The 26,962-nt window shown below is 43.3% G+C and overlaps 1 protein-coding gene across 2 annotated transcripts; it reads left to right on the forward strand.

The window, feature by feature from the left end:
* Positions 1-1,785: 1,785 nt before the first annotated feature.
* SNX16 (sorting nexin 16) lies at positions 1,786-23,706 on the forward strand. Of its 2 annotated transcripts, XR_014790082.1 has the most exons (9): positions 1,873-1,991; positions 5,682-6,138; positions 6,593-6,679; positions 8,325-8,473; positions 15,360-15,429; positions 18,100-18,236; positions 18,977-19,096; positions 21,969-22,172; positions 23,529-23,706. XR_014790082.1 is itself a non-coding variant. In XM_084849226.1 (8 exons), exons 2-8 carry the CDS (start codon positions 5,767-5,769, stop codon positions 22,075-22,077), a joined length of 1,044 nt encoding a protein of 347 aa, XP_084705352.1. In that variant the 5' UTR covers positions 1,786-1,991; positions 5,682-5,766; the 3' UTR covers positions 22,078-22,780. The 2 variants fall into 2 exon arrangements, 1 of the variants encoding a protein (XP_084705352.1); XM_084849226.1 differs by lacking the exon at positions 23,529-23,706 and having other exon boundaries at positions 1,786-1,991; positions 21,969-22,780.
* Positions 23,707-26,962: the final 3,256 nt, after the last annotated feature.

Genomic DNA, 26,962 nt, shown 5'->3' on the forward strand with positions numbered 1-26,962 from the left:
GAGTCCAGGTGATTCCCTGAATAGATAATTTGCCTAAGGTGGGTTTTGAAATCACAGCTTGGGGTGGAGCGTGTGGAGGGATGTACAGATTTTGTAAAATCCATTCCATCTGCCTTTCTCAGGTTGTCAAGTGCCTTTCATTCTCTCGTCCATTCATTGGCAGAATTGGATTTTATAATGTCCCAAATGTGCACAAATTCACATTTGTGCAAATATGCAAATTTCCCCCCCCCAAAAAAATGCGCCAATCCCCCTAAAATATGCATTTGCATGCTTTAACCTATGGGGGAAACACACATTTTCAGCTGGTGTTTTTTTTAAAAAAATTATGTATTTTTCTACTAAATTTGTGTAACAGTCTGGGAAGTGATTTAAAAAACCGTCGAAGTCTGCAGAATCCACATGACTTGGAAAAAGCCATCCTGCTGTGTAATCCATGGGTTGGATTCATAGAAATCCAAACTCATTTGATTCTGTTGCAGATTTCTCCAACATCCCTAGCTCAGGGTGGTAGTATGAAAAAGACAATTTGGCTGTCTTAATTTTGGAGACGACAGAGAGGGTGCTTCAGGTAAAACTTTTATTGTGCAATCACCCTGCCTCATTCGGAGGGAGGCCTAGACATTGTCGTCTTCTATTTCTAACCCTCCCAGGTTTTCCCACTGCTTCTATCTTTTTTCTTACCACAGAAAATCTGTCAAGGAGGGAAGGGTGGAATATGACAAGTCAAGGATGAATAACTTGCACAATGCCTTTTTGACTAGTAGCACTAAGAGCTGTCAGAGTCGGAAGCACCCTGAGAGAGAGAGAGAGAGAGAGAGAGCGCGCAGCGGGTTGGCTGAAGGCTAAGCACCTTGGGGTGCAGCTCTATGGGAGTCCTCTGTGGGAATCGGCTGCCAGTATATTTCTCTATAAAGCAAATATTACACAGGCACCAGAAGACTACAGTGCACTCTCATTCAAAGGAAACTCAAGCGGCAATCCTATGCACACTTACCAGGGAATAAGTCCCATTGAACTAAATGGGGATTACTTCCGAGTAGACATGGATATAGGAGTGCACTATCAGGCTGCAACCCTTTGCACACCTACATAGGAACTCAGTGACACTTGCTTGCAAGTATGCATGCTTAGGATCAGGTTGCAAATGCAGTAGCTTGGCTCCTGGAGCTCTTCTCGCGTTTCGTAGAAATGGTGAGCATGCACCAAGATTAAATAAATCTGTGTCTTTTTTTAGGTTCTTGCAGCAAAAAAACCCGCTCGAAATAAACCCGGCTTCCTGCCTTCCTTCAGAAAGAAAACTGCCAGTGCACGCCTATACGTGCCTACTCAGAAGTAAGCCCCATCGAGTTCAGTGCCATTTATTCTCGGGTAAGTATATATACGTGCTATGGTCCATGAGGTCGCGAAGAGTCTACTACAACAACAACAAAGTATACATAGGATTGCAGCCTGTAAAGCATTTAAGTCGACCGCATGACTTGGTCGGAGAAGAGGAGGAGGAAGTCACGCGACTGGAATCGAGGACACGGGCTAGCGGCTTTGCAACATGGCACGCGGACTTCCCGCTTCCCCCTCCGTAACATCACTGCAACGTGCCGCTGAGCGGGACCGCGCAAGCAGGTCTCCTTGCTGCCTTTCGCGCAGCAGCAGCGACAACGCCGTGTGGCGGGGCAGGCAGTGACTCAAGCCGCGAGCAGCGGGCAAAGCCCACAGGACTGCAAATCCCAGTAGGCAACGCGAGCGGAGGCGGGACGATCTCTGCGCCCAGGCCCCAGGCGCTGTGACCAGAATACGCCGAATCACGGTCAGCCTGCGCCGCGCTGCCTGCTGGGGCTTGAAGTTTCAAAAGGACGGCGCGCTTGCCAGGGCAGGCCCGGCCGGGATGCATCTCGGGAGGTGTAGTCGAGACGGGCTGGCGAACCGGCGGCGAGCCCTGGCCAGGCTCGGCGACTCTGCCTGCAGCGGCGAGGCAGCCCTCCCCGCCACAGGTATGCGCCGCCCCCGGCTTGCGCCGCCGCTGCCCCCTCCTCCTCTCCGCCCGCCCGCCCGCCGCGGGGCCCCCTCGGGTGGCAGAACAGGAGTCGAGGCTACTTGGGCGGCAGCGGCGATGATCCGTGCGGGGGGCAGAAAGACGGGCTGGAGGCGAACAGGTGCCCGGAGGGAGAGGAGGGGGGTCCCTGCGGGCTGCGGAGCCGGACACGGATCCCGTGTCTGGGCTGGCGGGGGCGCATGCTTTGGCTGTGCCCCAGAGAAATCCCGAGGGGCTTCTGTGGGGATGGGGCTTGTGGGGGAACAGCGTTCCAGCCCCTTCCCCCCTAATCCCTTCGCGATCTCCCGTCTTCCCTCGCCGCGAGTTGGCAGAGTAATCCTCCCTGCCCCTGGGAAGGGAGGATCGGCTCCCTTCCGAGGAAGAAATGATCGCCACGTCCAAAACGAAAACATTAGGAGTTTGTGACACCTTAAGGCTGAAAGGGCGGCTAACTTTCGTGCTCTAGAGCTTCATCGGGCGCATGGAATGTTCCCCAGGAAACAGGCATGGGCATGGAGAGGTCTTAAAAAAAATGTTCCCAGGGCGGGTTACAAAAGTAGGAAGCCATGAAATAGAGGAGATTCCGCTGTGGCAGTCCAAGACTTGAGCCTCTTGAATTTCTTGCCCTTTGGCCCTATTGTTTACACCTTCCCTTATAGTTGTATAGATATCTGTAGCTGTGTATATATTTTCCAGTCTAGCGTAACATTTCATGTATCTGATGAAGTGGGCTTTTAGTCCTTGAAAGCTTATGCCCTAATACATTTGTTAGTCTTCTAAGGTGCCACCAAACTTTTCCTTCTTACTCCCTACCCCACCTGCTGTGTGACTCCTTTTCTGTCTTCCCTCTATCCTTCCTCTCCCACCCCCACCCCCGTAACAGACGAATGGGGCAGCTCTTCTGGAATTGATAGTTACCTGTCACTTCCCCACTTGTCCTGATGTCTCTCTCCTCCTTCCCACCCCATGAGTTCCATGTTTTGATACTAAGCTGTAATATCATCATATGAAGACTTTCCAAGAATTTTTTTCAAAAACAACAACCTGGAGTTTAAAAAAAAAAAATGTGAGCATGTGAGGTAACATCAGCTAACGTGGTTTGGTACATCACTACTTCTGTTTTCTTTTCTAGTGACATCTGCAATTCTCACTGACTTGCTGCCCTGCTGCAATGTCGGTTCTGAATTGGTGGTTCTTTGACTTGGGGATAGGAATGGGCAGGGGTGTTTAAAGATAACCCTAACAATTATGAGAGGTGTTTCAGGCTTCATGAGAAGTTCTATGTGGTCAAGCTTTTTGTGGTTGGGCACAAGCAATTTTTTTTTTTTGCATTTTACTGTTTCATCTTTTTTGTTCATTCTACAACTGGCAATTTGTATACATTGTTTTAACCAAGATGATTTTCTCTAAGCTTTTGTGATTAGGGTAGGGTTATCACTGTGCTAACAGCCTAGTTGCTTCATTTCTCCAGCTCTTGAAAAATGTGGGCAAGATCCAAATGGCTGTTTTCTTTGTGTACATGTATCATCTTCCCTGCTCAGCAGAATTATGTTGTTTATTTTATTGATAAGTGATTCCAAAGTACTGAAATTACCTTGTAGTAGTTAATAGACTTCTAGCAGTAGTTACTATAGACTAGAAAATCAAAGATCAAGTTTTATAGTAAGGTCTGGCCTTAGAGCCAAATAATGGATCACAGATAAAACAAAACTGAGTTTTAAAAAATAGCTGGTGCATAATAGAAATAGTCCCAGAACTTGGCTGTGACCACCTGCTTCAAGGCTAGGAACTCTAGTTTCCCTGAGTGCAGATAATAATTCCTCTCTGCTGCTGTTAATGTTCTTGACCCAATGGCCCAGTTTGGGCATAATGATAAGCCATGGTTCTGGGGGTTTACACAGGTTCCAGGGGATTATTTTTATGAGCATTCTCACGCATGCTGTGTGATTGCTCCCGCGGCAAGTGGGAGCAGCTAAACAAACCACAGACCTTCTATCCTTGATTTGTTTAGCGCTACGTGCAAACTGGGAACGTTGGCTTGTCTCTCCCCCGACAAGCCAGAATCGTAAGCCAATAACAAACCATGGCTTATGACTCTGGTTTATTGTGGGAGAGAGAAGCCACAGTTCCCGGTTCATACGTAATGCCAAAGAAATCATGGGCACAGGGTCTATGGTTCATTTAACCACTCCTTGCAAATGGTAAATGGTAAGCCAGGGTTTTCCCAGAACTATGGCTTATCATTATGTGCAAACAGCTCTCTTGAGTTGGGACAAATATAAAGTGACACTCCAAGTGATTTGATTTGTCAGCCATGTCGTTGAATTATGGATGTTTCTGGTTCTAGGTAGGAAGTTTGGGGTGGTATAATTGATGCTGCTTTAATAGCATCTGATGATTCAGAGATCCTGGAATCCAGTCCTTGTATAGTATGTACGTCAGATGGTAATCACTTTGGAGAAGAACATCAAGGTGGTTGCTTTTTTCTTCTTTGTCTCTTCTCTAATGTTGCTATGGATCATATTCATTAATGGCTCCTAGTCCTGATGGTTATATATATTACCTCCAGTATCAGAAGCAGCATGCCTCTGAATACCAGTTGCTGGGGAACACAAATGGGAGGGTGCTATTGCACTTACAGCGGTGCTATTGCACTTACGTCCTACTTGTGGGCTTCCCACAGGCATCTGGTTGGCCTCTATGTGAACAGAATGCTGGACTAGGTAGGCTTTGGGTCTGATATAGCATGACTCTTTGTATGTTCTTATTTAACATGAATATAACATTTAGTTATTCCAAAGAGCCTGAACCTCAAGGCATAGATAAAATTACATCGGTTCTGATATTCTTTTAAAAACTCAAACATAATTGTGTTTTCTCCGCACTGGATGGAATAATGATTCTTACAGTGAAATGTGTGTTAGGGCACAATCCCATGGATGCTAGACCGTGGTTAGATGGCCATAGGATTGGTCAGTTTCTAGGAACCGCCTCCCCACCCCTGCCGCCTCATAGGCGGTGTGGATCGTCCCCATGCTCAGAAGAGCAATGCGGAGTGGAGAGACAGGGGGAGTTCCTGGGGGCGGGGAGTTCGTAAGTGCCAGTACAACACTTCATATGTGTCGTCTGCCCTCCACCCCACACTCCGATGTTGTGTGGCTAGACAGTTGAAATCGGCCGTCTAGCAGCTGGAGCACAGAGGAGAGGATCCCCTCCGCACTCCTTCTGTGCATTGGATAGGCGGTTGCCTCCGAGTTCGAAGGCAGCCGTCTGTCCGCATAGGATTGCTCCCTTAGAAAGCCATATTAAACTTTAATATAACAGATAGTCAACACATTTAAAACGAGCACACTTTTTTTCTCAACATCTTATCAAAATGACTATTCTGGTAGTTGTTGCTCTCTGCATGTGCTATTCAAATATATTTTAAAATAAACTAGTATTAAAGTTTTATAACGTTGTGCTTCTCTGTTATGAAATCTGATATTCTGGATTTGTAGAATCTTTATTCAACTTCCATTTCTATATGAAATGATTACGTTCTTTATTGTTGCCAAATTTGGACATGGAGAGGAAATCTCAATGTTTTAAAGAATATCATTATAGGCATATCAAAATACAGTTAAACCCTACTTCCTTCCATTTCCAGATAACTGAAGGAAAAGTGAACACAAGAGAGTTGCTTAAATTCTACAGTCAAGAAGGATCAACTTGCTTAAGCTTTCTAATGAAGGATGGCTACCCCGTATGTTCCTGTTCCCATTCCTATAGGAAGTTCTACTAGTTTTACCACAAATAGAAACCAAAGAAGATCATCTCTTGGGAGCATTTCAACATGTTCAGATTCTTCAAAGGAGCAGCTGGAGGACTCTTCAAACAGTACTTTTAAAAAGATGAGTGTCCCTGATGAGATTGGTGCTACCTCATCTCCTTGTAATAGTCCACATGTTCGGACTAAATTTATAGGTATGAACACATCTATGGAATACTGCAGTCAACCATCAGAGGATACTGAGCAGAACACAAACTCTGGGAGCTGGGAAGACCGGCCTGCCACACCTACAATACTAGGCTATGAGGTGATGGAAGAGAGGGCAAAATTCACTGTGAGTTGTGCTTTTTTCCCTTCAAAACTAGGACCAAATCATTTAATCACAGAGGGCAGTATCTGCCACTGCTCTGCTGCTGCGCTCCCGCTCATTCTGTTGCAGCAGCGGTATCAACTGCTAGTGGGTGGAACTTTGGGTAACTACCAGAAAGCCGCTACGTTTGCAAAAGCATCTTTTAAAAAATTAGAAGTCTGAATTACATGAATTTGTTTATCCTGAGGGTAGCAAAAACCACACTGGTAAAGACTATGCCAGTTGCAGACTTGCGTGGAACAGTTGTCTATTTTTCAAACTTGGGTAAACACTGGCAAGCTTGGATAACAGTTGTTCCTTTCCTCAAACAAAGAATGGTTATGTCGGCTTTCCAATAATTACAGTGAAATATGACTAGGCTGTGCTGCTCACACTATTTATTGCAGCTGCTTTAATAGGTTTTGTTTTTGTTTAACAGGTTTACAAAATCCTTGTTAAGAGAAATCCAGAAGAAAACTGGGTTGTTTTCAGAAGGTATACAGACTTTTCCAGGCTGAATGACAAGGTATACAAGTTTCAACAGGCCAACATGTCCAGTTATTAATGTTGCAGGTTAAAGTTTGGGGATTGGATTCAACTTCCTTGTTGTGCCTGTGGGACAGATACCGCTGGTGGAATGGGATTTCCATGTCCTCCACCCTGTAGCCCCTTGCATGCACTCCAAATCTACTCTGGAGGTTTGGGGGACCCTCCAGCTGGCTAAGCCATTATTAGGAGCCCCGTGAAGTGTAGACAGAAGTTCAAAAACAATTTGGAATGGGATGCCCTAGAGCAAGGTCTCTTCTTGGACCACGACTACTCCAGAAAAAATAACAAATACAGACAGAGGCAAGGGAACTTAAGAAAAGGAGGCAAGGGAGAGAAGCTAGCTGAGTATGGGGTTGCACTGGGCTCAGAATCCTGAAACACAGCACAGTGCCCTAGGTTTACAGCCGAAAAACCCCAACTTAAAGTCCACACCGTTAACAGCCCCATTACCCCACTGTGAGACTGTAGGTCCAAGAGATCTCTGTAGGTCACAGAGATTCACAGTCCCACAAATGCGGGTACACATAAAGTGGAGGTCCCCTTCCAGTACCCTTTATGACAAGCAACTGGGCAACCTGTGCATGTGTGTGAAAGAGAAACTCTGCCGAAATATCCATTCAGAATGCAGCAGTGGTCATTTCACTGAGGGTGAAGCTCTATCTGGGTAAACATGACAATGGATCCAGCTGTACAAGGCAGCAAAGTGGTACAAGCAAGGAGAAAGGAATTCTGGCCCAGTAAATGTGGGCTTGACACCAGCGGAGAGACTGAGTACTAGGAAGCAATTGTGGGGGACAGATACCAAGCAAAACTTTGGTGGATCTTGGAGCTGCATACCAGAGTGCCTGCTCTGGGCCACGCAACCGAATAGAGCCGAGTGATCAGATTCAAGGGCAGTCATAGAACACCAGGGCAACAATTCTGGCTGTTCTCAGGATGAAGTTAAAAGAAAGAGTACAATAGCTTGGCTGCAGGGACTGAATAGGAACCCTCCAGAGGTTCTTGACTGAGTTAAAGCTGGCTGACTAAGCATTACCAAAGCCAGGCTTCCAAGAGATAATTAGGTGGAGGTTCCAAAAACAAAAGATGCCACTCAGGGTACCCAGGTGGTACTCTAGCCTGCTTACCTATGGTAGGGCGAGGATGCTTCAGGATTGGGCCATGTTTCGGGCCATGTTTCCCACCAAAGCTTTAGACTGGCTAATTTAAACATGCTCTCGTCTGTTGCCTGACTAAGGTGGTGACTTGGAGGCCAGGAGGGCATTTCGTATTTATCCATAGTTCACATACTTTGCATTCTGCAGAAAGTAAGCTCCTCTTAACTCAATTAGGGTAGAGGCCATAGAGGTCAGGAACTCCAGTTACAAAAAAGGCAGTCAGCCTAGTGTGCTACCATCAGGATCCTCTTGATTCTAGCTGCCATGAGACTCTTGCCCATGCAGCATTACCTAGAACAAAATACTTATTAGACATACTAGGCAAAATGTTAGAGTGATGCCAAAACAAATACAAGATCCAAATTACATGTGTACAAAAGCCAGCAGGCTGAGTTTCTCCGTAACAAATCTTAGTGCTGTATTATCTAAGGAACGTGTCATTTCTTACTATCACAACTTTTTTAGCTGAAAGAGATGTTTCCTGGTTTTCGATTGGCACTTCCACCAAAACGCTGGTTCAAGGATAATTACAATCCTGACTTCCTGGAAGATAGACAGCTGGGACTCCAAGCATTCCTACAGAATTTAGTAGCTCACAAAGATATTGCTAACTGGTATGTGATCTTCACCATCTGTAATCTTCTTAATATTCTAACAAAATAATAAGTGCCTTTTAGGTGTTGGATCATTTTATTGGTTTGAGCTCTGCTGTCCATCATTCTAAATTGTACTGATTTTCCAGAATTTGACTGTGAATAACGGCATTCATTTCTACGTATGAAGAATTTGAAAGTGTAGGAAGTTAAGTTGTCCTAAATGACAACAAGGCAAGTCTGTTCAAGCTGCAAAATTGCAAAAGCAGTTTTGAGAGAAGGTGTGGAAAAATATTTCAAAATGCTCGGTTCTATTCAGGATTGCAGAGAACAGGGTGGCAAGCTGTCTAAAGGCTTTTACTGTAATTTTGAGGCAGAGAAAGGGGTGAAGGAAGGCAGGGATGTACGTTTGAGTTGGAAGAGATGGAAATAGCTGCCATTTGTTTTTTTGGTAGTGAGTACTTTGGTTATGAAACTCTAGAATGTAGATTTGAATGGAATGCCTTCCATCCTGTCCTATATTTGTGATATATTATACTTTGAGTCCTTGGCATTTCATTCTAAACCATGTGTTTTTCACGTATAGTAAAATTTCTGGTATATTGCACAATCCTGAACTATGTATGTTCTGAGAAGTTTGCTGCTAGGCGGTACATTGAATCTGAGATGTAAACCCTGAGGCCGCAATGTTCTGTTTCAGTGAGCTTATTTTTGTTAACGGTAGCTGGTTAAGGGGTGGGTAATTATAGTGGAATCCTGCTTGGGGGTGGAAGATGCAAGTAGTGAATATTTCACAATACATCAAGAAGTTGTCAGGGAATCATATGTCTTTGCCTTTCCTGCTGTATGCTTCAGTGGAATAGCAACAAAGTAGTGACAGAAGTGGAGTCCCCTTGGCAGGTACCTTATTTTCTATCAACTCCGTTATGTATGAATTTTTTGACCATTTGTCCTTTTAGAGATTTGTGTCATTCGATAGCACATTTGAAAAATGCCACAAATTACAGCCCTTTTGCTGCACTGGTAGGTCTAAAGCAGCCTTCCCCAACCTGGTGCCCTCCAGATGTGTTGGATTACAACTCCCAACCTGCAGCATGCTAGAAGCTGTAGTCCAACACACCTAGAAGGCACCAGGTTGGGTAAGGCTGGTCAAAAGGTTGTATCCAACATTACACTAAATTGTCTAATGTAAGTCCCATCCATTTCAATGGGTCTTCTCTAAGTAGGACCAACGCTGGATATAATCCTAAGTAACAACTTTCCCAGAATATGTTGTAGGGCAGAGGTGGGCAACTGCAGGAGATCTGGGGTCCATTTTTGTCCATGGGCTGCGTGTGCACAAACTTACACTGCAGGCCAATTTGTTAAATTAAAAACAGCATCTGTAGCAGCCACAGAGCACCGAAAGCATCAAAATTAGCATAAACAAGCTAGTTTTAACCCCCTTGGGGCTCCATAGTCACTACAGATGCCATTTATTTAAGGGAAAATTGTTTTTTAACGATATCAAGTTGGGGCCACGTGTTTCCCACTCCTGTTGTAGAGCAAGATTCAGCTTGGAGTTTTTACTTGATTGTGTTGAGATTTTTTGTGTGTGTGGATTCTTTGATTTCTTTTAGTAGGAACTAAAATATCTGGGACACAATGAATCATTTATTTATTTGTTTATTTATTTATTTATGATACTTTAAATCCATCCAATAACAACCGTTCTCTGGGCAGACTGCAAACAGAATTAAAACAACAATCTTGCCAGGTTTTCAAAGAGAAAACGAACATTGACACCGATGGATGACTGCATTGCTAATGAGCTCATATAGTGTTTCCAAATTCTTGTCAGGACAACCCATGCTTCTTATGCCAGAATAAATGCTCCCCTTCATGTTTTCTCCCTGGTCTGTATGCCAAGTAGTGACACGTGCTGACTATGCAGGACTGTGTAAGCCACCTCTGTTGACAGTATGTCAGACAGGATTTTGTTAGTGAGGTTCTCCATTTTATATTGTACCTCAATATGTTGATTATTTCCCCTTTAACCATGTTTGCTTTCAATTCCAATTATTCCCAGTTGTTCATTTAAAAAAAAAAAATCCTGGTCAGATGAAATCCTGCCTCTATGCTGCATGTTACTAAATATAATGTCATTGACCTTAATGAGAAGGCCTTTACCACACATCCCTATGCGTGTCTATTCTGAACTAGGTCCCCTTGAGTCCAGTGGGTCTTACTCCCAGGTAAGTGTGTGTAGGATTACAGAGTGATGCAATCACAGTATAGCAGGGATGCAGCACCCAACCTGCCACGCTTCTTTCCCCCAGCCACTTTTGGCCCTGAAAGCTTCTCTGAAATGGAACTTGGCTGCAGGCTGAGTGGTTCTGCACTCCTGCAGTACAGAGTCACCTGAGTAGCAATAACATCAGTTGAAGAAGTAGGCATTGATGCCATGATTTAGAACTGGGGTGGGGAACCTCTTTCAGCCCGAAAGCCGAATTCCATTTTAGAGAAGTTCTCAGGGGCCATATTCCGGTTGGTAGGTAGGGCTGAAGGCAAATGGGGCATGGTCAAAATAGCAGCATATTTTAGCTTAAAGCTCTTACTGCCAGAAGCTAAGCCTTAGGAGAAGCATTTCAACCTTTTGGAATGGGGAAAATGCTGCAAAAAAGCTGGGAAACCACCCAGCAATCAGTGGTCAAGGGGAAGAGCTGGGGAAGGGACCATGGCTATTGGGGAAACCCCAGAGGGCCATATTTAGCCCCTGGGTCTGAGGTTCCACTTCCCTGGTTTAGAAAGACAAGAACATTTTAAAACTGTACATAATCTTTCTACCTAGAGTACTGTCCTCATCTAAGTATGTCAGAGAAATCTGCAATGGATTCAAAGAGTTTGGATTTCAATGAATCCGCCCCATGGTTTCTGCAGCAGACTGGCTTTTTCCAAGTCAGGCAGATTTCACAGACTTGCAGAAAGTTTTTTTTTTTAACTTTCTGGGAATTGTATGGAAATTCAGTTGTACAAAAATACGAAGAAGAAAAAAACACCAACCGAGATTTGCGGAAAACTCGCATTAACTAATATGCATTAGCGCTAATGCGCATTAATGTGGATTAGTGCATTAGTGCACATGTGAATTAGCACAAGTAGGATGACATTCTCCTACAAAAAATCCAGTTCTGTCAATGAGCAGATGACAGAACAAAGGATGTCCGGCAATCCATGAAACACTGACTGAACTGATTTAACAAAATCCGTACATCCCTATCCTCACGTAAATGATTATTTTTTTCCATAGAGAGGCGAGTTCAACAATACATATCAAAATGCACATGGCACAAGCTGTGTACTGGAGGTTTAAAGAGATTTAATTCAAGCTAAGGCCACTCCCCTCTGCTTATGGATAGACATGCTTGGATGATGCGGAGGCTGGAGAAAGGTGTTAAACCTGTAAAGCAGATGCCTGGATCATTAGTTTTTTCTCCTCACAAGTTGGGCAAGAATCAGCTGTAGCTCCACCCTATCCCAGTCTAAAAATGGGATTCACTTCTCTGCTGTTGTTGACATGCATAGATTAGAAAGGCAAATGCACGTATGTGTTTTTCCCACTGTTCTAGTTGCAACTTTCTGTGCAAGACGCATACTTCCTGCTGCTATCGGTATTTCCCATCTTAGTATAGCAGAACTAAAGTCATGCAGAGTAGATTGTGTTTAAACAGCTTTTCATAGTTTTCACTCTTTCCAAACCCATATATTAAAGGAGAATTCTCTCCTTCACAAGCATCCCGTTGTGGTTTTAAAGGGAGAAAGGAAGGCCAATATTGCTATTGCTCTCTTGAAGTCTCTGAAATGAAGTCCAAAATGCACTTCTCCAGAAGACTTTAACACAAGTGCATTTAGTATTGCAGCCCTAATCATAATGGCTATGCATTAAACATCACATTAATTACAGGAGCCTGGATGGATCAGACCAGCATCCTGTTTCCAACAGTAGGCAGCTAATCCTTTCTAAGCAGCTCTCAATCAGGGCATGAGGGCAAGCGCTCTCCCCAGCATCTGATATTCGGAGGTATACTGCCTCTGATCAAGGAGTTTCCATTTATAAACTTACATTTGCAGCTCATTCTTAAATGTGACTGTGGTACAGTTTACAAAAGCATACATGTGAAGTGGGGGGAGTTCTAGTAAATGAAAAACATTTTTTCTAGTCAATGAAAAACGTTGCTTCTCAGATACATAGTATATGTGGTTGTGGTTATTGGAACAACCAAAAGCTGCACTGCAGACGAGGCTATCTGACTTTGTTACAAAGTAGACCAACTGATGCATAAACAGCTTCAAAGAAATGCTTGGCTCTAATGGCTATGCTTTTTATCGTCCTCCTCCCACGAAAGAGCTTTACAACATTAGTCACTTAAAACACACATTTTGTAGCTTAGCATTATCAGAACTGTCCTTAAACTCAGTAGTTCGCTCTAAATGTGTTGCAGGGCAAAGGAAATCAAGGGTGATGAGGACAGTGGTGAGCGGCAGCGCTCTCATGTCATAAGCCGGGTTGGCCTTTTGCCACCTCATCCCATATCTTTGCAAAACAGCAGTTCTGCCATGAACAAAAGGTCCACTGTAATATAACTATGATTGGAAAGGGTCAGCTGATATGGCTGTCAGTTGAAGCAAAGGAGCATTACTTTCTATTTTCTAGATCGCTTGTTTGACTGACTAAATGGTATGGGTAGGAAAAAAAATTATATATTCTCAGCCACTGCAAACTGACACCCCTGGGATCCTACAAATTTGGTGGTGGTGGTGGTGGTGGTGATGATGAAACTGCTTTCCCCAACCTGTTTCCCTCCAGATGTGTTGGGCCACAACTCCTAGAGCCCCCTGCCAGCATAGTGGGAATCCACCAAAACATCTGCAGGGCACCAGGTTCGGGAAGGCTGTGCTAGAGTAACTTGCTGACTACTTTTCGTTGTGTTCAGTGCGGACTCTGCAGCTGCAGGGTGGAATGCCACGTGGGGAGCTCAGTACATTCAGGACCTCCCCCCACAGTTCCAGAACTCTCAGCACACCGTGGCCTGTTCTTGTTCTTTGAAAAAAAGGAGCTATTTTGCTTTTAAAATAAAATTTTAAAACATTGTTTCCCCCCAAAAGAAGGCGTGTTCTGGCATGTGGTAGAACTGAGAGGGAGTCATTTCACAATGAAATGCAGGAATCACCTCTATTTTGACTGCGTTTCAAACAGCAGCCTCACTGCCTGGCCTGTTTGGCCTGTTTGGGTATACTTGTACCCAAATGAGACAGACAACTTCTAGTAGTCAGACGTATGTTGGAAAACAGGTAGACTTGGCATGCTTGACGCTGGCAATTTAGGAGTAACCCTGTGGGTTACTTGCTGCTGTAATACATGGCTTGAGAAAAACCAGGAAAGAAAAGTGTTGTGTACCCCCGTAGGTTCAGTACTTGCAAACAAGTTCAGAAAAGTAACTTACTAACCCTTCAGTCAGTATATACTAGAATCACAGAATAGTAGGGTTGGAAGGGGCCTACAAGACCTTCGAGTCCAACCCCCTGCTGAATGCAGGAATCCAAGTCAGAGCATCCCTGACAGATAAGGGTAAGTCATTTGTGGCACATCAACTGTCATTCTTGATCCATTTATAAAAGCCTCCCTACTTGCCTTGAAACAGTCTTCATTGACCCCTGTTTAATAAGCACATGGGTTGTTTAGAAGTTTGGTGTACAGTAAGGTGTTGTTTCAGAAAGAGACTCATAGATTTGGCACAATTATTATTATGTATTCAGTTAGTTCAGGGGTGCACAACTCATGAGTCACATGTCGCCCCTGAAGGCCTTTATTGCTGCCCCCCATGGGTGCCCTGCCACCCCTCTACTCCCTTTTTCCCCACCACCTGTGCTCTCCACTGCCTCCCCCAGAGATTTTCAGATAGATCTCTCTTTTCCTGCTGTGGCTAGCAGTGAAGAAAGGGCAAGCTGCATTGGGATTACCGGGATGTGTGCATGTGCGTGGAGTGCCTCTCTCTGTACACGCGCAGCCCCCAAGCCAGCATCACATGCAGCCTTCCTGGCTGAAAAGGTTGTGCACCCCTGAGTTAGACCATGGGTGGGATCCCACTGGGCACACTTAAAGCAACTCTTACCCAAACAGGTGCTTTAGGTAAGCCCTGTGGAATGTTAGGCCATTTTTTTTTCTTTTGGAGAGCAAGTCCTTCATGTATCCCAAGCTGCTTTTGACATTCCCCATACAGTGGGGAAGAATCTGCTATTTGAGAAGTACAAGTCCAAAGTCTCCATGGACATATGGGATTAGTTATCCATTCTTTGACCTTTGCCTAGTTTGTCTCTTTTTGGGGTGCGTGGGGATAAATTCAGATTTGTGTTGTACTCTTACTAAAAAATCAAAATTTAAAAATATGGTATAATTGAATTATTTACCTTGACCTGTCTTTCTTTTCAAACAGTTTCACTCTTAATAATAGGCACGTATTCACACTGGACAAGAGTGAAACTTGTATGGAAAACCTTTATGCCTATTAACTAATTATTGGGCAATATCCTATGCTGCCCGTGCACCAGCAGGACCCACTGTTAATGTGATGGGGAGTTAGCAGTTCTTCAAGCAACCTGAAACAAGCAGAAATGCTCATTTCCAGAATGGGGCAGGTCCATGGAGCTCACAGAAGAGACCTCCACTGACCTGTCCTGAACCATTTCTGCTCATTTCCAGGGTTTCTTTATGAAGTGCTCATTCTCCATTGCGCTAACGTTGGGTTCCTGCTGATGCAACATGCTCCTTTCCAGAGAAACATTGCACTTTGCGTTTCTTCCCACTGTGACTTTAGGCTGTTGTGTTTTGGATGCCAACATCTTCTTTTTTTTCCCCATTCTTTGAAAGCCTTGCAGTGAGGGAGTTTCTTTGTCTGGATGATCCGCCAGGACCATTTGATAGCCTTGAGGAGAGCAGGGTAAGTGTAACATAGTAATTTTGTTATTAGAACAAAATACTTTTAACTCCACTGTTACATTTGCAATTTGTTCTGTGATGTCTTTATAACAGGATAGACATCTATTCTCTTTCAGGTGCAGCAGCAAATGCTTGTTCTTTATTTACCATAGCAATTAAATATACGTGTCTGCCACACAGGGGAAAAAAGGTATCAAATGAATAATCTATGGACTGTACATTAACACAAACAACAGCCAAAGTGCAAGAAGCCAGCAATAAAGTGGAGATCACTAAAGACTGGGAAGGTGGGGGTGGGAAGAGAATGGGGAAGTAGTAAGTAGGGATGTCAGAGAAATCCGCAACAGAACCAAATGAGTTCAGGTTTTTATGAATCTGACCTACCAGTTCCACAGCGGACAGGCTTGCCCCCCGTCAGGCAGATTCTGCAGAGTTGCAGACCATTTTTCTAACCTTCGAGAATGTTGCACAAATTTTGTCATAGAAAAATATGCAAAAAAATTAAAAACCCAGCCAAAGATGTGCATTTCCCCCATAGGCCAAAGTGTGAAAATGTGCATTGGGGGGTGATTTGCGCATTTTGTGGGAATTTGTGCATTTTTGCACATGTGAACTTGTGCAAATTCAGAAACTAAAAATAAAATGTCACTGATGTATTTTAGTTCCTGCTAATTCTGGCTGTCACAAATGCTGGCATAGTTGAAATGGTTCCACAGCTGGGAGCATTATGTCTGAACCAGCCCTTGTCAATGCATGGTTAACTGAACGTGCTACAATACCAAATGAGGATCACCGCCAAACAACATTGTTTCTTTTGCTGTTGAAGTCAGCAAAAAATTATAAAATGTAGATTTGCCATTGTTAGTTGCAAGCTTTCACTTAAGAGAAGAAAGAGCAGGCTCTCAGTCAGTGCTTTGTAATTTCCCACACCCACCGATTTTGTTTGCATTGTGCTTCACAATGTCAAGGAGAACTCTGAGCTGCAGAATTTCTTATGTACACTAAAAGTGTAGAAGTGGTGGAGGGCAGGGGGAAATACATTGGGTAAAATCCAACATAACCCTACTTAGAGTAGAGCCACTGAAATGAATGGGATTTAAGTTAGTAATGACTAATTGACTACTTAGACTACTCTAAGTAGGACGTGTTGGATTTTACCCATTGACTACTGGCAGATGGTATCTTGGGGATAAATTTGTTCGGCCTTCTGTAGAATCAGACTTTCTACATTTGCCATAGCTAGTAGATAAGTGGGGACAAAGTATTGCAGTGTTTCAGAGTGTGTTACCTTGGCCCAGCCTTCACTTCTTGCCAGTCCAGGTCCAACTGTTCCTACTAACACCTGGATGGCAGGCAGCAGTACTGTGTTATTAGTACTGTGTTTTGTATTTCTTCTTATTTTGCAGCATGTTTTACCACTAGCTTATTGTCCCATGAGCTTTCGTAGACAATTGTTTACTTCATCAGGCTCACATTTACAAAAACTCAAACATGCCACAATCAACCAATTAGGCTTCATCTTAAGCATACTTACTAGGACATACATCCCACTGAAATCAGTGGGACTTACTTCCCAGAAAGCTTACATAGAATTGTGTTGTTAGTGTAGCAGTGCAATCTTGGGCCAGTATTCAGTGCAACACTACCGCTAATGTGCGCAACTCCAAATGTGCTTGCTGGCGCAACAGTTTTTCTGGAAAACCCATCATGCCAGCAAGCACGATTGGTGTTGCACTAGAGGTTGTTTATGCTAGTGCCGCATAATTTACATCCACTGTGGTGTCACAGTGGATACTGCCCTTGGGATCCAGAATTCTGCAATAAAATCTAAAACATTGAATACCTTTTGGGGGCTTCACAATATTTGCAATACTTACGACATCTGGGACTGGGCAAACCCGTAGTGATGGCCAGAGCCTGATGAGAGATTTGTCAAATACTGGGGGGTGGTAGGACCATAATGTATGTGTCAAGGACAAAGGATGTAATCTTAATATAGGAATTTCCTCCTGTAATCACAGTGGGACTCACCTATGCTCTCTCTGTTTTCTCAAGCTTTAGTTGAAAATGTCAGCATTTTCAGGTCTATTTCAAAAGCCACATTGAGCCAGACATTTGCTCTTTTTTAGGATGGGAGGAGGAAGTATGTGTTCGACGATTCTGCTGTTGTTGCAAGATTCTGCAATAGAAGCAGTCTTTTTTTAATTCATGGCACAATGGCTCCCATGCATTTTCCTGGACCCTGTAGGGAAAATTCATATGTCTACTTTGATGTGCCTGTGAAATACTGAAGTTCCTACAAGATGTACATTGTGCCTGTGGTGGAGAGCTTCTCAAATCTCAGGTGCATGTTGAAATCACTGCTTCGTCATTCTGAACATCTTCCGAAATGTGGGTTGAGATAGGTTTTGTGTGAGCCATTCTCTTGTCACCGGACAGAATATCCACAAGAGCATTCACACACAAAAATGGCAGCTTGTGGCTGCTTGATAAGCACATCAGTGAGTGGTTCTGTTCCTGAGTGTCAGGAAATCAAAGCTTCGTTATGCGGTATGTGAATACTAAAACGTAAAAGTATTACAGTAAGGGAATCATGCATAGGAGAAGAATGTAATCAGTGTCGAGTCCTTTGCATTTCTTACATAACTATTCTTTTAAATTACTTTCGTAGGCTTTCTGTGAGACTCTGGAGGAAACAAACTACCGTCTGCAGAAGGAACTCGCTGAGAAACAAAAAGAGGTGGAAGCTCTGAAAAAGTTATTACATGAAAAAGAAGTGTACATAGATGCTATGGAGAAAAGGATTGGGTAGGTCGAAAGAAAGTGCTTGAAACTACCATAGTCCACAGATCAACAACCCTCAAACACTGAACATCACTTCATGCACCCCAGGATTTCCAAATGCTTCCCATTCTACTGCAACTGCTCCCTCAATATTCTCTTTTGAAAGCCAAGAGATACTCTAGAGTAACCTCTTACACAATGGAAGGAACTGCAGTTGAAAAAGGAAATTGGAAGTTCCTTTTGAGCGCAGAGAAATCCATGGGGCTTTTTAAAGCAACCCATGAACAGCTCATGTCAGCAACCTTAACTTATTTTGAGAGGGGGTGTGGAAGTAGCAGAGTTGGTAATTCCAAAGAGCAACTGCAACAGAAAGATAAAGTCTTTAATAATATGCAGTAAGGGTGTAACCTCTTTTTGTTTTATTGTCGGTGTGGGCATTAAATCTAGGGAAATAAATTGTTAGTTCTACAAAATTAAATATGGTGTTCGTATTTGATTATCTAATTCCTAAAATGTTCACTTGTTCAGCAGCAATATGAGCAGACTTTCAGTGCATATTAGCCAGAGTATGTTGAAACATTCATAAGAATTTAATATAATATTAATGAAAATTCCTGCTTAGTATCAGGTTGTGCCTTCAAATTAATAGAGTGATTGAAATATATCTGGGAAAATCTTGTAAAGGGAGTTTTTGCTGAGGTGCTTTTTAATTATTTTCTAGCTTAAACATATTGTGTTGTCCATCTTTCTTGACTTTGTTACAGGGATTTAAATTTAGGGGAGACGAAGTCTCGTAAATTGTCGGGACAGGAGAGTGAGGGCAGTGGAGAAGTGGAATCCTCGGCAATAGAGGCAGATCAAGAAGCTCTGGAAGAAGACAACCGGTAAATTAAAAATGCAGTGGTTTATTTTAAAGTTAGTCCCTGAAATGTATTTCACTTTGAGATTTAAAGCACAGTCTCCTGGGACATTGTGCTGTGGAAACTTCTGGTCATTGCAAGGAGTCTTGCTGAAAGATAGTTTCCAGAAGGTTGTGCCTTTTGTAATCCAGCAAAGATAATGGTATACAGTGCCTTGCATAACTGTTCATCCCTCTTTTACATTTCCACATTTTGTTGTTCTTGTTCTTGTTGTTGTTATTGCATTTATATTCCCCCCCCCTTCTTTCCTCTTGCAAGAAACCCAAGGCGGCTTACCTTATCCTCCTGTTCCTCTCCATTTTATCCTTAACAACAACAACCCTGTGAGGTGGGTTGGGCTGAGAGTCTGTGACTGGCCCAAAGTCACCCAGGGAGCTTCCATGGCCGAGTGGGGACTAGAACCGGGATCTCCTGGCTCCCAGTCCAACACCCTCGCCACTACACAATGCTGGCTGTCAGGTTACAACCTGGAATTAAAATGGATTTAATTAGGATTTCTTGTCACAGATCTACCAAAATAGTCCATAATGTCGAAGGGGGGGGGGGGGAATGTACATATTTTACAAAATGATTTACAAATAAAAAACTGCAACAGTCTGGATTGCATAAGTATTCACCCCCTTTGCTGTGACACCCCTAAATAAGCTCTGGTGCCACAACTGCCTTAATTAGTCACACAGTTAGTTAAATGGAGTCCGCCTGTGTGTAATTCAAGTGTCACATGATCTCAGATTAAATACACCGGTTTCTAGAAGGCCCCAGAGTTTGTTGGACAGCATATCTAAACAAACAGCATCATGAAGATCAAGGAACTCTCAAAAATGTCTGGGATAAAGTTCTGGAGAAGCACCAAGCAGGGTTGGGTTATAAAAAAGATATCCCAAACTATGAACATCCCCTGGAGCACTGTTAAATCTATCATTACAAAATGGAAAGAATATGGCACAGCCGCTACTCTGCCTAGAGAAGGGGGTCCACCAAAGCTCAGTGACCAGGTAAGGAGGGCATTAGTCAGAGAAGCAACCAAGAGGCCAATGGTAACTCTGAAGGAGCTGGAGAGATCCACAGCTGAGATGGGAAAAACTGTCCATGGGACAACTATCACCCGGACACTCCACAAAGCTGGGGTTTATGGAAGAGTGGCGAGAAGAAAGACAGTGCTGAAAAAAAATCCATATCAAATCCCTTTTGGATTTTGCCAAAAGGCATGTGGGAGACAGAGCAAACATGTGAGAAAAGGTTCTCTGGTCTGATGAGACCAAAACTGAACTTTTTGGCCTTACCGCAAAATGCTATTTGTGGCGCAGAGCCAACAGTGCTCATTGTCCTGAGAACACCATCCCCACGGTGAAGCATGGTGGTGGCAGCATCATGTTGTGGGGATGCTTTTCATTGGCAGGGACTCGGAAACTTGCCAGGGTTGAGGGCAAGATGGATGGAACCAAATACAGGGCAATTCTGGAGGAAAACCTGTTTCAGTCTGCAAGGGACCTGGGACTGGAGCAGAGGTTCACTTTCCAGCGGGACAATGACCCTAAACACACAGGCAAAGTTACACTGGAGTGGTTTCAGAACAAGAACCAGAATGTCTTAGAATGGCCCAGTCAAAGCCCAGGCCTCAATCCAATTGAGAATCTGTGGCAAGACTTGAAAATTGCTGTTCATCAACGGTCCCCATCCAGCCAGACAGAGCTTGAGCAATTTGCCAAGAAGAATGGGCAAAAATGGTAGGATCCAGATGCACAAAGCTGGTAGAGACTTACCCAAAAAAGTCTCACAGCTGTAATTTGTGTCAAAGGTGCTTCTACCAAGTATTGACGCAGGGGAGTGAATAGTTATGCAACCAACAAAAGCCAATTTGTTTTTCTTTACTTAACTTTTGTGCCACAATAAAAATATTTTGCTCCTTCAAAATGTTAAGTATATTGTGTAAATCAAATGGTAAAAATCCCAATTAAATCCATTTTAATTCCAGGTTGTAACACAGCCAAATGTGGAAAAGCCAAAGGGGTGTGAATACTTACGCAAGGCGCTGTATGTGTGCAATGGAGGCTGGTGGCTCCAATTCTGGTGGGGCTATGAATCCCTTCTGTGTTTCAGTCGGAACCAACCAGAACCCTAAAGGAGCTATCCAAGGTGCTGAGCCTAATTTGGGGATAGGGCTCATCACCTTGGATAGCTTCTTTAGAGTTCTGGCTGGTCCTGACTGAAACCCAGAATGAATTTACAACCCCACCGAAATTGGAACCACCAGCCTCCACTGTATGTGTGTACTGTTCTTTTCTCCTCTTCAAAGAGTTCTTGCACCAAACTGGGGTTAAAAGTAGAGTATTTGGGGGTTATGCCTCTTAGGTAAGGGATCTGCCAAAGAAATCACACGTGAATAAATCAGAGCTCAGCCCAATCTGATAAGCAGGTATCTGTGGATACCTGTGGAGACCTTATGTAAAATACAACGAGTTGGATTCAGATTTAAGCTAGATCAACTATGCTGGTGGAAGTTGACTTCCCTGCCCTCTCCTTCCCATGGCAGCCCTTCCAGCCCCTGAAAATAGTACTCTGAGAGTTAGGGGCCCCTGCTAAATGGTGTGGTCTTTGGTGTGGGGTGAAGGAGGATCCCCAAAAGTCAGTGGAGCCCTTCCTCTTGCAAATTCAACCTGGATCAAGCCAAGACCAGCAAACAGGTCTGTCACATCTCAGGGACAAGTGTCTATATAAGCGTCCAATAAATGGGATTAAACCAGCTTTCCAAACACTGCATAGATCAGGACCATGAGATAGATACAACCCATCCAGTCAGCCTTTGCATCACAAGTATATTGTTCTGTCCCTGCAGTTCTGGAAAGGCGAATCGGGAATCATCTTGGAGTGGTCCATTTGATGAAAATTCTGTGCCAGAAATTGAAGTTGCTGAGGTAGCATATACTGCTGTTGGAGGGATATAAACACTGCCAGCTTCCTTTACGCTTGTGTAAAACAAAGGCAATCACCATGTCCAGAACACATTGTACAAAAGCATATAGTAGCTGTAAAGCAGGAGGTGAGAAGATGCAAACTTGAATGTTTACATAAACCAATCTGGATAAACCTTTGGCATAGGAAGGATAATCAGTGCTGCTTTGATTTGGCTGTTCTCTAGCCGAGAGAGAGAGAGAGAGAGAGGTAGGTGTGTGTGTGTGTGTGTGTGTGTGTGTGTGTATTAATACATAAAAAGCTCTGGTTAAAGCCAGGTCACGTTATGCCTAGAGTCCTTGTATATAAATCATAATTTACCAATATGCAAAGGTTAAATATCACATATGTAGATACCAATCATGTTTGTTTATCGTCTGGCTTGTTGTAGATCACATATTTGCTACTAATACACAACACATTTTTGTATGGGCAGCTTTTTGGTATCTGGTTTGTCAGATTCTTTATATAGGCATATAATGTTATGCCCTGGAAAATATACTCTGCCGTCTGGGCTTAGAAACAGTATGCAATCTGTTCTGGTTTTTAAAGTGATAAATGTAAATTACTGTTCTGTACATTTTAATGCAATAAAACTAGGAAAGCTTGCCGTACCAAAATAATATTTAAAAAATGGGAGTGTTTCAGGAATGATTGAGAGGGGTTTTTTTATGATGGGGTGAGGGGAAACTTAGGGTGTAATCCTATGCATGTTTAGACAGAAAAAAGTCCTACAGCTCCCAGCATGCCCCATCCAGCTGGGGCATGCTAGAAGTTGCAGGACTTTTTTCTGTCTAAACTTGCATAGGATTGTGCCTTTAGTGAAGTAAACTGTAACCCCTAGTCACACTGTGGATGTTCACCTTAACTTGAAAATAATGCAAAAGCTGATTTGATGTGTAACGGTTTTTTCTTTAAATCCCATGACACCTTTGCCACACAACCACATAATCACTGAATCAACAACTCTGCCTTATATAAAGAACACTACCTCTTATTTTGTTGCTAATTCATACATCCGCTGTTCAGAATATGTATATCGTGTACAGAAAGTTAAGAGTCGTTCAAGCCATACTTCTGGTGCAGTTAATTACCAAGGTTAAATCTAGTTGCTGCGTGTGTGCATGATTTTTAGGATATTGAACACACGGATGTGCTACAATGTGTTCTGTAGCTTGTTTTTCAAATTGTATTAAGCCCAATGATGCACTTTATTATAATATAATAATAAACCCTTCTCGTGCCAAGTTCATTGGCTTATTATTATTTTTGGTTGGACCTTTGGATGAGGGCAGGTGAGAACGGTTTGCACAGTAGTGCCTTTTTGTATTTTGCTTGTTACAGATGTTTGCTACAATAGTATGGGGTCAGCTTTATAGAATCTTCAAAAGCATTCTGCTCAGCAGTTGTTTGCTGAAAGTGCCTTTTTTGTCTGCTCTTCCAGGGGGAAGAATGCCGCTTTTGTTCTTGTCTGTGCCACCTACTTCTTTGTTTTAATGCTGTTAACACACAGTCTCCATGTGCTTGCAGTTTTCAATGCTCACTTTGTATATGGGGGTGTAAGGACAAAGATCTCTGTAGAACTGTATAAAGCCATCTGGGGCGAATAAACCTTTGGACACAACATCTTTTTTCGTCATGTGTTGATAAATCTGGTCAGTTTTAAAAGTGTCTTGAGTACAAGGCTAACTTGTTCATCAACTTTCAGTACACGTTCAAGGTATTGCCATGGTATGTGAAATATTAATATTTGCTTAGAATACATTTTGAGTGCCATCCACACTTCCCTAACCTGATACTCTCCAGATTTCGGACAAGACAGTTCTGCTTAGATCAGGATCCAAAGCACAAGGCAGCTTGGTTCCCACACTGGAGGGGGCTTGGATGTATGGTCTTTCAACAGCAATATCCTATGACAAACAGCTTTTGGAACCAAAGAGACATTCGCATGCTGTTGGTATTGTTTTCTAAAAGGTCAAATCTTACTGGGCATACTGAAGCCCATGGGCAGGTCTAAGGCCGCTCTTCAGATCCTGGTCTTTGGTTGCAATCCTATACCCACTTACCTGGGATTAAGCCCCATTAAAATCAATGGAACTTACTTCTGAGTAGACATATAGCAGGAGTGGGGAACCCCTTTCAGCCCGAGGCCAAATTCAATTCTGGAGAAGTGCCCGGGGGGGGCGGAGCCAAAGGCAAACCGCAAACTGTTCAAAGGTGCAGGGCAGGGGAAGGGGGCGTGATTATCTGGGGCACCCTGAGGGGCTGGATTTGACCCCTGAGTCTGAGTTCCCCCCCTGCGATGTATAGGATCACTGTTTATTTTATGCAATGCATTCAAAGATTATGTGCAAACCTAAATACAACAATGTTGCAGATTACTTAAGAAAATGTTCTAGAAAGTTAAATTTGTTAAATTAAAGAATTCAAATAAAACAATGGCTGTACGTCAGAGGTAGGCAAGATGCCCTTGAGACGTTTTGGCCTACAATTCCCATAAGCCACAGCCTGGACTGTGGTCAGGCATTATGGGAAGTATAGTCCAAAACATTTGGAGGACACCACATTGCCAACCGTATTGTAGTTGCTAAAACTGAGCAAGTCTGCCATTTTATTTATTTAAGCTGATTTATACCTTATGCATAGCATTCAGGGCAGCTAACAATAAAGTCATACGAGAGATCAAATAATGCATTAAAACAGCAGTTATAAAATCAAGACAAACATAAGACAGTGTGGGAGGTAATTGGAGTCTGCCTACACTATATAGGCTAATGAATAACCTGTCTCAACAAAACTGCCTTAACCAGACAACTGACAATAAACAGTAATGGGGCAGGTGACCACCTATGGAAGAGCATTCCACAACTGGGTTGCAACCACAGAAAAGGCCCTCTCAGGCATCCCAGCCATCTGTGCATCACCCGCACATTGGGACAGTGAGAAGGGCTTTCTCCTCGAGGTCTTAGGGTGTGGACAGGATGGTATGCAGTTGTAAGCTCCTAGTCTGTATCAGGCACCTGGCGCCCTCCAGATGTTTTGGACTACAACTCCCATCAGCCTCAGCCAGCATGGCCAATGTTGGGGGTTGCAGGAGTTATCATCCAAAACATCTGGTGGGCACAAGATTGCCTACCCCTGCTGTAGACCAACTTAGGCTGGGTTCACACATAACAATAACCCATGGTATGGGTTGTTGAATTCTGGATTGTCATGTTGTATGAACCCAACCATGCTAATAAACCATGGTTTGTTATCCAACAGCAACCCAAAAAAGAGAAGCCATGGCTTGTTGCTGGGTTGTGAACTCTGGGTTGTTCAAACCATGAGTTGTCAATACAGGTGAACCCAGAACCATGGGTTGTTTTGCCACAAGAGTGGTAAAAATTTTTTTAAAAAAACCTCCAGTACTACAGCACTGCAAAGGCATTTGAGATACAGGGAGGGAGCGGGCAAAGGAGGACGAACAATCCAGGGATTGAGAAAACAAACTACAGTTTGTGTGATCGTCTTCCAGACAAGCCCTGAATGGGGCAACAAACCCTGGGTTAGAGTTATGTGAGAACCAAGATGTATGGTCCACCCTTCACCTCCCCCCGCTACTTCCAGTTATACATCACACGTCACATTTAAAAACAAGACACAGCTATGTCCACAGTAAACTTCCAAATTGCAATAAGGCTTGGTCCTGCCCATGTTGTGGAGACAAAATATAGTATTACTAACCCTGGACTAGTAGAAGTATAGTGCTAATTAGTAAAATAGGGTGTTTTGTAACAACTGGATAGGCAGCCTTAGGTGTGGCATTCCATGGCTTTATTATTAAGTTTGTAAGCATTAGTCAAAGCATGTATTAAAGATTAAATGTTTGTTCTAGCTTCCCTTATTATGCACGTGTCTAGATTTCTATGTAAATTTAGGGCTGGATTGAGATTTACATTGGATCAACTGCGCAGACGGAAATGGGCTTCCCCACACCTTCCTTCCCATGGAAGCCCCTTAAGCCCCCTGAAAATGCAACACAGAGTCAGGCATTCCTGTAGAATGGGGAGAGCTGAGGGGGGGAGGGAATCCCCACAATTTTGGCAGAAGGACTTTCTGTGAGCAGAGGCCTTCCTTTCATGGAAGGCAGATCATAGATCCAACCTTTGAATACATACTTGGAAAGGTAAGTTTCTTTTGGCTAAATTCAAAATATAATTTCTGCTGAAATGCTATAAATCACCTTCTCATTGGGTTTAAAAGTGTGCACAATCCTTCATCTAATGTGAAGTTCTTAAAATTAAAAGTAGTGTTTGTGTTTATGTGCATATTGAGAAAAGCCCTGCATCTGAATCTATCACAGCTTTGCGTAATGCTGGTAATACTTGTCCATCCACTAAACTTGTCTAGTTTAGTTTTTAATAGCCTCTTCAGCAACTGTAGTCAGGCTTATTATCAAATCATTTCTAAATTATTTATCTGTGTTTTCCCCTATGGTTTCTGGTTTGCTCACAAATTTTAATATGCTGTGGCTGCATTCAGAAGCCCCAAAATTATAAAATATAATTCAGTAATCATTCTAAAACACAGTTGCCACGTGTTTTTTAAAAAGTCAAGGGTAGTATACATTCTGTGGCAGACGTAGACAACTTGTGTGCCTTCAGATATTTTGGCTTACAACTCTCATCAGCCCTCGTCATTTGGCTATGCTGGCTGGGGTTGATGAGAGTTGTAGGCCAAAACATCTGGAGGGCCACAAGTTGTCCACCCCTGATCTGTGGTAACTGAGGTCTAGAACAAGGTATTGACCTCTTATTTTGAAAAAGCTAACAAAACAGCCCTTGGAAAGCATATTCCAGTTGGAGTACTGCAGGCATCTCTGGGAGAAAAGTTCAG

This window comes from Heloderma suspectum, chromosome 4, assembly GCF_057233095.1.
Source record: "Heloderma suspectum isolate Gila_16-S chromosome 4, 16-S_ref, whole genome shotgun sequence".
Classification (NCBI taxonomy): Eukaryota; Metazoa; Chordata; class Lepidosauria; order Squamata; family Helodermatidae; genus Heloderma; species Heloderma suspectum.